The sequence below is a fragment of the Acipenser ruthenus genome, chromosome 8, assembly GCF_902713425.1.
Source record: "Acipenser ruthenus chromosome 8, fAciRut3.2 maternal haplotype, whole genome shotgun sequence".
NCBI lineage: Eukaryota > Metazoa > Chordata > Actinopteri > Acipenseriformes > Acipenseridae > Acipenser > Acipenser ruthenus.
In genome coordinates, this window is record NC_081196.1 from 38,256,551 (window position 1) to 38,271,125 (window position 14,575).

At 36.7% G+C, this 14,575-nt stretch overlaps 1 protein-coding gene across 5 annotated transcripts in view; it reads right to left on the bottom strand.

The window, feature by feature from the left end:
* The window catches only part of LOC117407131 (probable ubiquitin carboxyl-terminal hydrolase FAF-X), a 91,599-nt gene that overhangs the window by 51,914 nt on the left and 25,110 nt on the right, over nt 1-14,575 (bottom strand). For all 5 annotated transcript variants that reach the window (XM_034011797.3, XM_034011798.3, XM_034011796.3 and 2 more), the window contains 15 exons: nt 12,053-12,306; nt 10,295-10,440; nt 9,975-10,054; nt 8,527-8,639; nt 7,999-8,217; nt 7,225-7,340; nt 6,758-7,009; nt 6,524-6,662; nt 5,812-5,964; nt 4,938-5,042; nt 4,388-4,594; nt 3,938-4,074; nt 3,569-3,702; nt 3,282-3,369; nt 222-564 (listed from right to left, as the gene is read on the bottom strand). In XM_034011797.3, coding sequence (XP_033867688.3) covers nt 222-564; nt 3,282-3,369; nt 3,569-3,702; nt 3,938-4,074; nt 4,388-4,594; nt 4,938-5,042; nt 5,812-5,964; nt 6,524-6,662; nt 6,758-7,009; nt 7,225-7,340; nt 7,999-8,217; nt 8,527-8,639; nt 9,975-10,054; nt 10,295-10,440; nt 12,053-12,148 — 2,328 coding nt within the window. In that variant the 5' untranslated portion in view covers nt 12,149-12,306. The remainder of the gene's footprint in view (nt 1-221; nt 565-3,281; nt 3,370-3,568; nt 3,703-3,937; nt 4,075-4,387; nt 4,595-4,937; nt 5,043-5,811; nt 5,965-6,523; nt 6,663-6,757; nt 7,010-7,224; nt 7,341-7,998; nt 8,218-8,526; nt 8,640-9,974; nt 10,055-10,294; nt 10,441-12,052; nt 12,307-14,575) is intronic.

Consider the following 14,575-nt stretch of genomic DNA (forward strand, 5'->3'; position numbering starts at 1 on the left):
AGACACTAAAATATCTAAATCTTAAGACATTTAAAACCTTCACATGAAAAGTATTTCCTCTCCAAATAACCTAGCTATATCCTGGAATTTATTTATATATTTATTTTATATATATATATATATATATATATATATATATTATATCTTCACTACAGGGTAAACCTTTCAATGAAAATCACAGGAGGCCTCAATGATGCTCCCCTCTGCAGGTCTATACCTACCCTCCAGAGGTAATCCAGTCCTATTAACTCCAAGTCATCCATCATGTAGGCCCTTCGCTTCGCAACCAACTTTCCTTCCCTGCAGTTCACAGCTTTGAAAAACCGTTCAAAGCACTTCATGCCATTTTCCGTGAGGAGGGAAGGATCAAGCTGCAGCACATTGTTTTCAAAGAAGTCCTTGTTTATGTCTGGGTCCAGGTCTGGTTCATCCCCCATGAGCTTAGAATACCACTTGAAACAGGCTTCCCGATCGCACAGGAAGACCGCATTTTCAGCGAGACACTTCCAGATCTGCTTGGCTTGCGGTGCACACAGCCAAAGCTGTCCATCTTTCAGTAAAAACCTTGAGAAAAGAAAGCTAGATATTAGTGTTTCTATATATTGGAAAGTCAACAATTAATGACACAAAAACTGCAAAACAAAAACTTGAGAAATGAGTACCACAGAATCAAGCAATGCGAAGAACTATGCAACTCTGTCAAGGCAATGCGAGAGAAAAAGCTACATGTGGTTCATGCAAGAAAAGGAAAAGGGCACTCCGATTTCAGGACCAGTAATTAAGTAAAGAGAAAGCATTGTTGTTCCATAGTCTAACTTTGTTCACTTGAAATTGTTCTGTAAGCTTTTGTACCGAACGGTTTAGTACAATTTTTATTTGTATGTTGGAAGTACTGCAGTAAAGCCAAGGACCTCTGAGACACTCTTCAAACAGGTAGGCCAGGCATCTCTTTTTACAATTTAATGCAAAGTTGTGCCGATACTTGAATTTGAAGACTTTACGTTATTTAGTAATGCTTGACCATATACAATTAACTGCACAAGGCGGCAAACATTATACTTATTATTACTTAATATATTACTTGATTGTGTAATAGGACTTGTGGCAATGTTTGGGAGGTTTATGTACACTAGTACAGTATGTAGAGGAGAGTGGTGTTTGATTTGAGTACTTGGAAACTGTAATGCTCAAGTCCTCGTCTCGAGCAATAGATCTCAAAAACCCCACCGCTGCTATCAAAGACTGAAAACTTTTAAATCTGTGAGGCAGACTTTAACATCAGTCACAGTGCTATTTACAATTCCAAAATATTGTGCTACTTTATCCCTGGTAATTACCTTTTCCAGAAGTGAAATATTTCCAACTTCTTTTCAATTGTAAGCACAACTCGCTTTCCTGTAGCCATCTGCATTAGCGCTGTACAGTGGGTGATGTTCGTCTCTAATTTTTTATTTTTTTTTTAACCATATAAATTTTGGGCAAAGTTACTTCTATATATATTAAAAAAAAAAAAAAAAAAAAATAAAAAATAAAAAAAAACCACAGTAAATGTGTGGTCCAGTGGTTAAAGAAAAGGGCTTTTAACCAAGAGGTCCTTGGTTCAAATCCCACCTCAGCCACTGACTCATTGTGTGACCCTGAGCAAGTCACTTAACCTCCTTGTGCTCCGTCTTTCGGGTGAGACGTAATTGTAAGTGACTGCAGCTGATGCATAGTTCACACACCCTAGTCTCTAAGTCGCCTTGGATAAAGGCGTCTGCTAAATAAACAAATAATAATAATAATAATAATAATAATAATAATAATAATAATAATAATAATAATAATAATAATAATAAATGTAGCGTGGGTTTTGTACTAAAGCAGGGTCAGCTGCTGCAGGGAAAACCAAGTTTATTTCTCAGACTGACCATTTTAAGGTGACAAAGAACGCATATAAATACTTGGGACTCTAATTAGGAAACATTTAGTGAATTAAATTAAATGTACTGTAGCTTACTTGTTTGCAGTAAAAAAAACTGCCTTTCATTAAACTTAGCTTTCAGATTGTGATAATGAAAAATAATGGTTTGGAAATATCTAAAATATGACTGCTTACTGTGGTGTATTTAATATCGAAATAACAGAACTAACTCACTGAAACTTACTTGTTTTTTTACTGAAACAATAAATGGTTACATGTACAGTAAAAAAATCATAAGAGCTGGCTGTGTTACATGCTCTCAGACCAGGACTCCACTAACTAACACTAAGCATGGAAGCTGCAGCACACTATTTCCCACATTACAACTGTACACAGTTAAAGGTGCGGTCACCAATTCCCTACACAACACTTGCAAAATATCCCACGTGGTGTTCATTGCAGTCATCAGCTGCACAGATTACCTATTCAACAGAATCAGGCAACAAACCAGTGAGTACCAACATTACTGTTTAGTAACCCTTTAGTGTCTTAAGTTGCTATATTTTAAGCAGTTGAATAGTGTAGCAACTGACTTAAAGTGGCAACCAATTTTTTTTTTGGCCTAAGAGCCATTGGCTCCTAAGGCAGAAAGTTAGTCTGGAGCCCTGTCTAGGCTCCTGGTTGACAAAAAAGCAACAGAATTTTCTGAATAAATAAATAGTTATTATTAAGTTAAACTGTGTTGTTTCTTTCTGTAGCCAATGATTAGCTTTAAATATGAATCCTAGGCAAAACTACACAACATACTACACTTTGACCTTGACTTAAGTTTAGTGGCCTTGGTGCTCCCTACAAACGTACTGAACTGAAGGCCATTTTGGCTTCCTTGTTGCCAAGTTGGAGCCCTGTATATGTATATATAAATAAATACTTGTGACTAACTGGGAAACAATTATTTATCTATATAAATTATTGTAATTATTTTAAATTCCCCCAAATGACAGGTACAGTTCCCATGACATATACCATGCCTGGGGTGGTGATAAGGCCGGAGGCGTAAGCCAAGGGCCTTTAACCACCCCGGAAGTGACATATATATCATTGGAACTGCACAGCCCAGAAACTTTTATTGTGTATACATATGCAGTGTAATATAGTCCCACATTTAATTTAATTTAATTTATTGTTCACTTAAATATAAATTGCACATCTCCATTTATTGTGAATTTCTGCATCGAAAGTGACATCTTGAAACTAGAGGACTGAGCACAAGCTAGTAGATGCTGAAGCTGGATCTTGAGGTGAGTTTGTGTCCTTGTATTGTTCGAGTTTGTGTTACTTCAAGCCATGGAACACAAAAAGTAAAACAAAAACTTACCTTAAAAAATTGAGTCTTTCCTGGACTTCTTGCACATGACTGTATCGACTTCCCGCTCTAACCGTTTGTGGGTCATATTCTGCATGCTCTGGAAAACACAACACTTTTGAGTCTATCAAATCTAATTTATCTTCAATGAGTAGCTCTTAAAAGGTAGCATAACTACTCAAGACTTAACTTACAATACCCATTGATCTATAAGAGAGTCTTACGTATATAACCTTACATGTAGCAGGTTAAAGGAACCGTTATATCTATTTTGTTAGTTTTATTAAGATTTTGCCTACCTTTTCCATACTGCCTCATGCTTTCCATATAGGCGGAGAGATTTTCTGCTACCAAGGTAACAAGAGCATGATTATGCTGAAGCTGGTTGATTAAGTCATGTCGATAAAACACATGTGGGCTTCTTTGTGTTTGGCTGTAACAGTAAGGAAAAGAGCAAATAGTTTTGTTTTAGGAAAAGATCCATTAACATTTATCATACCACCTGGAAAGTAACACACAGTATACGATTTCCAACGCAACAAAAAACTATATTATAAATTGAGAGAAAGAGAGAGCTAAAAAAAAAAAAGTAAGTTCTTAAGTATTCTGCCAGATAAACTGGCTGCGTATTGAGCTGGAGATATGACAACATTGATATTGACCATTACCTCAAGTTCTGTGGAGCCTCTCCAAATAAGCTACAAATTTCTCGGATTTGCTTCAGTGCGGGAATGACCCATTTGTCATTGGTACGGAGCTCTTCAATGAAGCGATCTATCCACTGAATCTTCTGTGTGTCTCTGTCCTGTGATCACAAAGAATAGAAATATAGAAATGGTTAAACAATTTACTATTTTAAACAAAAAAACAATTGGCACTGGAAACTGAAAAAACGGCTGAATGTTGCAAACATCCTACAAACTTAATAGTCTTATTCCAGTTATCTGACAAATAAATATATTGGTCATTCTGTACGGTGTAAATCATTCTCTGTTTTAACATCATAAAACACATTAATGCTACTCCAAATATATAACCAAAATTTAAAATGCAGGTTTTTGCATTTACCCCATCTGTTAATCATGTAAATGCAGAATACTCATTTTGTGTCCACTGACCTGTGAACAGCTGTAATCCAGTATTTTAATATGGGCACTGAGAGCCTGGTCCATGATATCGACAGGTACATCATCACTGTGTGCCAAATTCCACAAGAGATTTAACACCTTATGAGCCATGACCCCATCTTTGTCATCCTCCGCAAGGCGACGTATCAACTCCAACAGCTTCTCTCGCTGCTTTTTACTTGCATTTGTCCAACTTGTCTTTAAAAACGTAAAATGTAAAAATAAAAAGTTGTATTTAGGTATTTAAAGTTGTAAAATCCACTTAGCTCATCACTGTTGCATCCTGTTGCACCAATTACTACAGAAAATCCCAGTGCTACATTAAATAATAAATCACACTTGTTTTATCTTTTCTCTGTGGTTAGCTTGCGCAATGATTTGCAAATTGTCTGCAAAAATTGTTATTCACTACAGTGGCTAAACATATCCCACAATTACGTCACAACTTCAGCAGTGATAAAGCTGTGGCATATGTGTATATTATTATGAATTGATACATGTGTGTACAAAAATAGGAGAAAAAAAATGGAGAGAAACTTACTTTGAAACAATCAAAGAGATGATCAAGCTGCTCAGGAGAAAAATCCCATGCTAGCTTTGCAAGGAGATCGTGTACGTTCTTGACAATCGCTTCATGTTTACCTGCCTGCAGCAGTGCGTGGGAGAAAAGATAAACTCAAAGTAGTGGTAAGGAAATTAATGTATTGCAGTCATTCAAGGCCAAAAAGGAAGTAAACACATGGTTTTCGTTTATCCAAAGATTAACTTGAAAGGAATGAATTGTGCCAGCTGTTTTAAATATTGTTATCTAGATGGTTACAGTAACAGAAAAATCATCTGATCACACGCGACATCTGGAGCATTTATGCCTTCGACTCAGTTTTTCCAAGTAATTCCTTTTGACGTTGTTGAGGTATTAATTACAAGAGAAGGAACCGTTAACAGCGGTCCAGATAAGCTGCGTACCTGCCGTTTTTATGCATTAAAAATCCAAAATACGCACTAAATTTAAATGTAATGCGTAACACAGCTCGTCTGCCTCCCCTCCTGCCTCCCCTAAAACTTCCACTAACAACTACAATCTCCCAGAATACAATGTCTTCATACTAAAACTGTACACAAGAAAAACCAAACCAACAAACATTATCCAATCTCTGGCTAGCCCGGTTGTCTTTGTAGCCAATTAAAAGCGAATGAGACCTGTCAAGGAAATGATATGGAAAATCTGCACGCACCTTAGATTCTACAATTTGGTATCATTGTGGAGAAACGATATAGGTGCTAGAATCTAAAAGGTTACACAAATAAAACATATAACTGATAACCAGTTGGAAAACACAAAACCATAAAGCGAGAGGCACAGTTAACAGAGATAAAACGAGAAGCCATTATTTTGCTAGCCCCCTATCTGTTACCTGTGCTGCCCAGATATTGTCAAGATCTTGAAGAGTCAGAGCTTTTTCTTTGATGACAAACCGGAGGATTTTTTCCAGCTTCTCCACATACTGTGGCTGATGGAGACTGTCTCGCAGTACAATGGACAGGATGTTGTTTTGCTGGATCCATTGCTGCAAAAATAAATAAACTACAAACTCAGCAGACTTAGGCACAACACCACAGATCACTGTTCATTATTATCCCTGCACTGTAATTGGGAATGATATTTCACAAGCACAAAAACTTTTCATGTTAACATAATATACAGGTAAACAAAAAAAAAACAACAACAACAACAACAACACGGAATATATTATGTTTTGCCTGTAAATAAAATATGCTAATGCCAATAAACATTTCTGGGAACATTAATGATATTGACATGACATCAGTAACAGATTATCACTGTCAGTAATATTAGGCAGTCAGTTTTCACCCCCCCCCCCCCCCCACAATCTTACTTGCAATCTCATTGTAAGGTGTGGAAAAATTAACTGTGGCCCAGACCACATTTTGAAGCAGCACTGCACCTGCAGGTAGCTGTAAATTTAATAACCCAATTTCAGTTAATCTAATTGTACAATCAGTTGTTGTTTCTTATTAGGAGGATGACCGCAAACCTCATGATACTTCCATTTGTTTTAACTGGAAGGAGAAATATTGTTTATATATGTAAACTGCTGTACTTACAGCCATCCGCTCTGCTGTTAACCACTCCTCCTCTTCAGGATTGCCATGCCGATGTGTATAATAGGAAACACTGGATATCACCTTATTAACTTCATTTAGTGCATTCATTTTACCATTAAAAGAAGAAATTTGTAATAACCTGTTAAAATAAGAAAAAAGACAAAATCATATGTGGTGCTGTATAATGGAGAATATACAGTATATTTATTCAATTATAAGGCAGCCTTTTCTTACCTAAGAATCATTTTTAACCTAAAAATTTCTAAGTTTTTCACTGTTTCTTCTTGCCCTGGTACCCGTGAAGCTAAGTTCTTCAAAGATTTGATTATCATAGACAAAGCATCGTTTTTGGCTTCATTCTTTGCTTCCTTTTTCAACTCTTCATCTGTAAGGTTTTCTAGAAACTGTGGAACCATTTCTATTACTGGTAGGAAGTACTTCTTCACCGTGTGCAGTGTTAAAAATTCGTAACATTGCCCAAATGGTCTGAAACACAAAGACAAAATAAATTACAGAGATACTAAATCAGATGACCTGGTTTGTAAAGTGTGAAAAACATCTATACAAAGAAATAAAAGTCCTCTGATGAATGAAACGCTGTTATGATTTATAAACTTATTTCTAATTAAAAAATGCCTGCATTTAGGCAGCAAATTGACACTGAAAACAAGTAAATAAAATGGGTTAATCCTTAAACTTACTTGATGAGGGCTGCAATTATCTGAACATTCAGTGCTTGGCCACTCATAAAGCGATCGGTCAAGATCTGAAACCCGTTTAATGTGCCAAACTTGTTTATTAGATCCACTAACCAGCCCTGAAACAAAAACAATTAACAAACATGTTTCTTATGAAAGCAGAAATATAATTATTCAAAAGAAGTCACAAGTTAGTATTAAACAAAAGATACAAACTTATTTTTAAATACACAGTAAGCACCTTTCAGTTTTATCAATTATTGTGTAAATAGTCTCAGGATTGTAACTTGTCACACATTTTATCCAGATTTCTTTCTTTCAATGACACACAAAAAGACGTTACCCAATCTAACGTGACAACATATACTTGTTTCCTTTTAAATTATTATTATTATTATTTATTTTATTTTTTTTACTTCCTCTATAACAATTAGGGGTGGGCACCAATATCATGTTTTAGAACACTTCAATATTATCGATATCCAATTTTTATATCGTTGTCCACCCCTAATAACAATGTACTTTTTAAAATCTTAAAAGCTTTAAAATTCTTTCTTTCTTGTTCTTTAAATTTCTTGCAAAACAGTGCATAACACATCGGCCACCTTTGAATTAAATATAAAACAATGTGTAATATGGAAAAACTAGAGATAATAGCTCAACTACATAGAGTATATTATTGCTACACACACAAACTCCTATTGCATTATAGTTTTGGTCTGGAACTGATAAATAAAATAGCTCAGGTTCCACACCATCTCCACAAAAATAATCTACCTTTGGTGACCGTGGATCAGGTGGACGGGCAAAAAGCTCATCTTCTGCTAACTGCACTCCAGCCGGCACCGTCTCTGACGGACGTGTACCGTTATAGATATGGAACTTGCAGTGAGGATTTAAAGCCATAGCAATAAGTTCAAGAAGAGGAAACCAGTCCTGGGAGAGCTTGGCCACACAAAGTTCTACCAGGCGATGAGTGTTGTTTATAATACACCTCTGTCAAAGGGGGAAATCAGATCATAGTTAGTTTATAAAAAATGTGTAATAAGACACGATGTTAAGGTATTTAATCATCATCCTCTACAATATTCCTCTGCTCTATAATGCTTGCTGAAACCTCACACATCAGCCATTCCTTCAGCTTCACACGAACAGATAAAACATTACTTTTCCTGCATGCACAAGAAATGTTTCATGCAACCTAAAAGAACCTCAAATTAACATCAAGTGTCAAACGATGAAGCTCAGATCTGCCCTCAAAACTAACAAAGTATATAAAGGCTATCAATTCACAAAGATACTCACATGAATTTCAAACTTCCAGCCACTCACAGCTTCATCCGTAAGGATTTTTGTAAAGGAAATTGTCAAGCCATCTCGAAAAAATCTCTGACACGCTTCACATTTTACATCAAGTCCTTTGAGGTGAAAAAGAAATGATTCATGACGTATAACCGTCACAAAATTAAATGAATATTTAACAATGGATATAAAAGGTTTATAGGTGATTTAACAAACATTTTGAACAATTTAGAATAAACTCCATTAAAATACCCACAATCATAATACTCCTGAACATTATGTGGCTACAAGTATGCTGTTTAAAAACTATAGAAAGTGTACTTATACTAAAAGGGTTACCATAGAAAGTGCTCATGAATTAGTACAAACATACATCCCTGCTATGGCTGTAAATACAAAAACACAGTTATCACCACCATGACCTACATCCACCTCATGTACCGTAAAAGGGGGGAGCGACTAATACACTGATGCAACGTATGCACCAGTGTGTCTAATATAAAACTACTGTACCAGTGCCACAATGGGATTACTACAGCCACAGTTATGTCTCACACAAACTTAACTGTCAACAACCTGATTTATTTGTTCAGGATCTACGGCATTCAGGTCATGTTAGGTAGAATCGCAAAACCACTGTTCTAATTAGTCATTTCATTTTATGAGGACATAATTAAATGCCAATTATGTATGCCTGTAATACGGTCCCCCATATTTGCTTCCTTTGTTTAGGTATGTATTTCATCTCACCCCTCCCCCACCCCCACACATTTTCAGCACTTTTCCACAATTAAAAAAAAAAAAAAAAAAATCTATGACAAAAAAAAGATTTTATTAAATTAATGCATAATTTTTGCAGTCTGTGGCATTTAATTTATTCTACTCAGCACATTCATTATGCGTGACATCTCTCAGCTTGCCTTTCTCTAGTGTGAAAGCAACTCAAGCTACCCAAACCGTACCAGGCTGGCTCGGCTCGGCTCGGGTGTGCAGGTGGAAAAGGGGTACTAAAAGAACTGAAGAAACTAGAGTAAAAGACAAAAGTAAAACTTCGGCAAAGAGATCGGGGTGGCGATCTGAAAGAGGTTTCAATAAATTGGTGGTGTTTCCTCCCTTGTTTTTCAGTTCTTTAAAACACTTGACATTTAGGCTGTCAGCCTTCAACCAGATTGCCGCTGTCAAATGCAAAACAGCTCCACACCAAGCTTCTTTCTCCGGCATTCGCCATGACCGCTGCAGTAATTTAAATTTTCCCAGAACGCGCAGGGCACTTCCGCTAAGTGGAAATGAGTAAGCTTTGTTCATATTGTTTTTAAAAGCACACAATTAGAGTTTTGTTTTAAAAGCGCCACAAAAAAATAAATAACAAAAAGCACGGTATCGAAAAATCACGATATTTTTATTTTAAAAACCTGTACATATTAAACTTACAAAAATGTATCTTATCTTACCTTTTTTACCAAGATCGATAGCAGCTTCAAGAAGAACTTCTAATTCACCTTTTGGCAAAACTGGTACAACCCATCGGGGTCTGAAACAAAGCATTAAAGGAATTGTTTGATACTAGAGCAATGTCCACCCCAAGGTTAATAACAGGATGCATTTAAAGACTTCTGTTCATAGGCGTCCCAAAGGGACAGCCAGTTCCATAATGCCATGCCACAACAGAAAATCCAGAGCATGGCATTAATTCCATAATTGTCATATACCTTTTGTTTTAACATTTAATACAAAACATTCCAGTGTGAATGCGAGTAGTAGGTATACATACCGGTTGATCATGTCATCCAGCTTGGCCAGGTCGGTGTGAGGGAAGGCAGGCTCCTCCTCCTCAAGTTGTGGAGGTCCATCTCCCTGACCCTGCTCGTCCGGAGGGCTGACTGGGGAGTTCTCATTTGATGAATTAGGAGAGGACGTCTGCAAATACACACAAATATGAAAATGTATAATCTGCACTCCAGAATCTCTTTCTAAACCAGACAATGCAAGTTAGACATCCTCCGAGAGTATTGTATAGAACGCTCAGAAACAATTACCGTAACACCAGATATTATATACAAGTATACACCATGGTGGGGCAACACAAATACATCTCTGTGCAAACAAAAGCAGCAAATGAAAAAAAAAAATACTAAAGCAGAGACACTGAACGTACAGCTTATCACCCTTTCATGGTTACTAAGGGACACCCTAATACCCTTGTGCTACTTCAACAGATTAACCCTTTGCGGTCCTATGTCGGACCAGCTCCGACATTACAATTTTCCATTTCCTGTCCAACATCAAAAAGACGTAAAGCACAGGTCTCTAGTCATTTTTCTCCAGAAAAAGCAGAGAAAACTATTCAATGGCCGAGTGAGACCGATAGGAGCCGAAAAAAAAGGGATCTGAGCAATACACATAGCCCCAGCACCACAGAGATAACAGGGCCATAAACAAACAAAATAGCTGCTTCCGCATCCAGCGCTCAAAGAATATCACAGACATTTGCAGAGCTTTTGGAGATGTTACAGTAATAAAATAATGGACTTGGATCACATTATTCAGGAGTTTGGTGATAAAACAAGTGATCAGGAGATGATTTATCAGTATGCACGACTATGAAGAGGTATGTGAAAAATACAGCGAACAAGGGGTGGGACAGGGCTGGGCTGGAGATGCAGTACTGAGTGTCCTGTTGATATGCAGTGCCTTTTAAACCTGTTTTACTGTGAAAAAAAAAAAAAAAAAACTTTTAAAACAGCACGTCTAAAATAAACTGCGCGTGTGAAAATAAATTGGACCTGACGCGTCTGAGACACACTGAATAAATGGACCGCAAAGGGTTAAGACTGGGAATGGTACAGTTCCACATCAAAGCAACACAAACCTAGGAGCAGCTGTATGGAATAGAAAGTCAGCTAAAACATGGGAACTGTGAGAGAGTGAATTGTGTCTCCTGTTTGGCTGACCTAAATAGTCTGCTTGCTTTTCACTTGTCTGCACAACATGATGAACCAGTCAATGCATTTCATTTTCCGCTATGCAGCATCTGCAGGCACCTTTGCTACTGCAGTATGTATAGTCCAAAGCCTAGAAGGTCTTGCTTTCAGACAACAATTTCGACTAGAAGGACTGCGCAAGCTGCAGGCAACCTTTCAAAGTAACGTTGTTCTCTGCAGTAATACAGCAACATGTTGCAGAGAAGCGTTTTCCACAAATCTGATGAATTCACTCTGTACACCACCCAGTCACACAAAGAAGTTCACATACCTAACCATCAAAATAAGATCAAATAAATCTGTGTTAGCTGATATTGTTCTCACTATTCTGGAGCCAGTCTTGTATTTCATCTTTTGTCTGTACCTGTGCCAATGTGTTTGCACAAACTTTACACTTAGTTGCGCTGGTTAGTAAAATAGGTTGTATTTGGGCAACAACAAAAACAAAAGCATGACCACTTTGCTACAGAAGTATAATTTCCTTCACTCTAAAATATTGTGTTTGTACCACAGAGAGACTGATGAGAATTCAACTGCTGGCTGCTTACCTGGTTTTGTGGGAGAGGGGGCTGGGACTGCCCATCTGGAGCCTGGCCCTGGCTGTCATTCCCGCCGACGGGAGAGCCACGGGTCGTGGCTGTCATACTCGACACAGAGCAGATCTTTGCAATTTTGTCCACTTATGTTGTTGTCGTAAGAGAAGAAATTATTGCCTCCTCAGCAATAATGGAGAACCAGCATACGTCTGTATAAGAAAGCACCACCTCAAGCACAGGATGTTTTGCAGAGACCATTGCATAACCTTAAAACAGAAGGAGGCAAAATTAATCCTAAACAGAAAAAAACATGACATTGCATCAGAGGAATACATCATTTATATGGAGTCAGTATGGCTCCTTTTCCACAAAGGAAAATGTGCCTTTAAAAGCTATGATTGCTAGGGCTCTGGTACTGTATGTGGGTTAGAAAAAAATACCCACATTAAATTATTATTCTACGTTCAAGTGGGCCTAACACCAACTGGCAGGCTTTTTGTTAAATGAAGGATTTAGTGCTTGATGCAGAACAGGAAAATATAAATGTTATAAACTGTAAAATTCCTTAAATGTGTAAAAGATTTGAAATCTCCTTGCTCCACCCATGTCACAGGTTTCAGTGGCAAAACAGAACTGCATAACTTTTCTTTAAGAGATTTCCATGACATTTCATAAACTCTTTTGATGTAATTAGTGTGCAAAGCAAACCTATGTCTTAGGCATGGAAGAAAACTACATTTTTTTTAGAAAAAAAAAGTATTATCATTTTGCTTGTGAACAATGTAGGCTATATATCTTAAATCATGAGAAAGGGTGCAACAGCCTGTAATCTTCACAAATTTAATAAGAAAATAAATTGACTTTTTTTAAACCATCTTCCTGCCTCATAAATAACTAATTTTGCCTGTAAACAATTTGTATGCGTGAATGCATGACAAAACACCAAAGGTTGAAAACTAGCTTTGATTTCATTGTAAGTGAATTCATTTTTGAACACAGACCTAATAGTTTAATCATGAAAAGGCTTCCATTAAACAATGTGTGGATTAAAAACTATTTCAGTGCTTGCAACCCCACCTCCTTCAAAAAAAGGTGTTGAGCCACTTCAACATCCCAACGGCATGGTATCAGCAGTGGGAAATGTCAATACTCCAAACCAACATCCCAACTTCCTTATTGAACACTACTGTGTGCTCCACAACAGATTAGACTGTCCATTAATGCATCATGATAAATGCTTCCGTGGTCGTTTAAACATGTATTTGACACGATTTCAGCCATGCAAGACCTATTTCGATAATCCGATTTTTCCTAATGAATATAATGTTTGGTCTCCAACTGTACCATATGTAATACAAGAAAGTTCAACAGAAATAAAATGAATGGATTTTCAAAGTTGATTGTATACCATAATTTGAAGCAAAAAAAAGTAAGAGTGGAGGAGACTATAGAAATAACTGAAAAAAGCAGGAGTTTGATGCAAAACAATAAGGATGTTGAACATATATTTTTCAATAAATTAATCTTGCAATGCACTGTAGAACACATACATTGCTGCAATTCTTCATTTTCAACTTTACTGTGCTAATTTTACTAAAATTACAATGCCATTTCATTTTAGTTCTTTCTTAAAAACACAACCAAATGTGGCACTGACAGTGAGCCGATATTGAGCCATAGTTTAACAGGAAATGAACACCTCGTCAACAGTGCGTTTACATAAACATAATTCCGGTATTTTTCAGAATATAGTTTTCTGAAAAGTAATTCCACCTAGAATATTCCAATAGTATTCCGAAAACTAACATAATATGTCATGTAAACACACATGTAAAACTTATTCTGATAGTGTACTGCACATGTGCAAACTTTGACATCATTCCCACGCATGTGATTATTAAAGCAACTATATCCATTAGTGGTGCAAATCAGCACCGTAATTTCATATCTTATATACATTAATCAAAGAATCGATGCATTGACGTTTTATTTTTCAAAATAAAAGAACAAAGTGTTTTTTTTTTAAAACAGAAGATCCAATAACTAAAAACACCATTGTGCATAATAGCTAAACAAAAAGGCACAACTTGTATTCGGATTAACACTTCCGATTATAAAAAAAAAAAAGAAATACAAAAGGACTTGAGTTAACGGAAAAGAACATGCATGCCTCAGTTTTACTGCAGACTGAACCGAGCCCCGTCTGCTCCCATTCTAGTCGCTACTGCATAGATGCAAATGCTCTACATTTTCCGAAAAATTAAACCCATGTACACAGTTGAAATTATCTGAAGTGTAATTGGATTATCTATTTCAAGTCATGTAAACACAGAAGTGTCGTTTTCAGAAAACCAATGATTCAGTTTTCTGAATACGTTAGTTTTCTGAAAACTTGAACTCATGTAAAACATACTGAAATGACATTTAATTAGTTAGTTTGCTGACTGTAGATTAAGTTAGTTGGACCTATAGCAGAGGACTTGATATGCTACCAGGAAGAAGCAACAGCAGCTTTTCATCTATAGTGGGTGCATC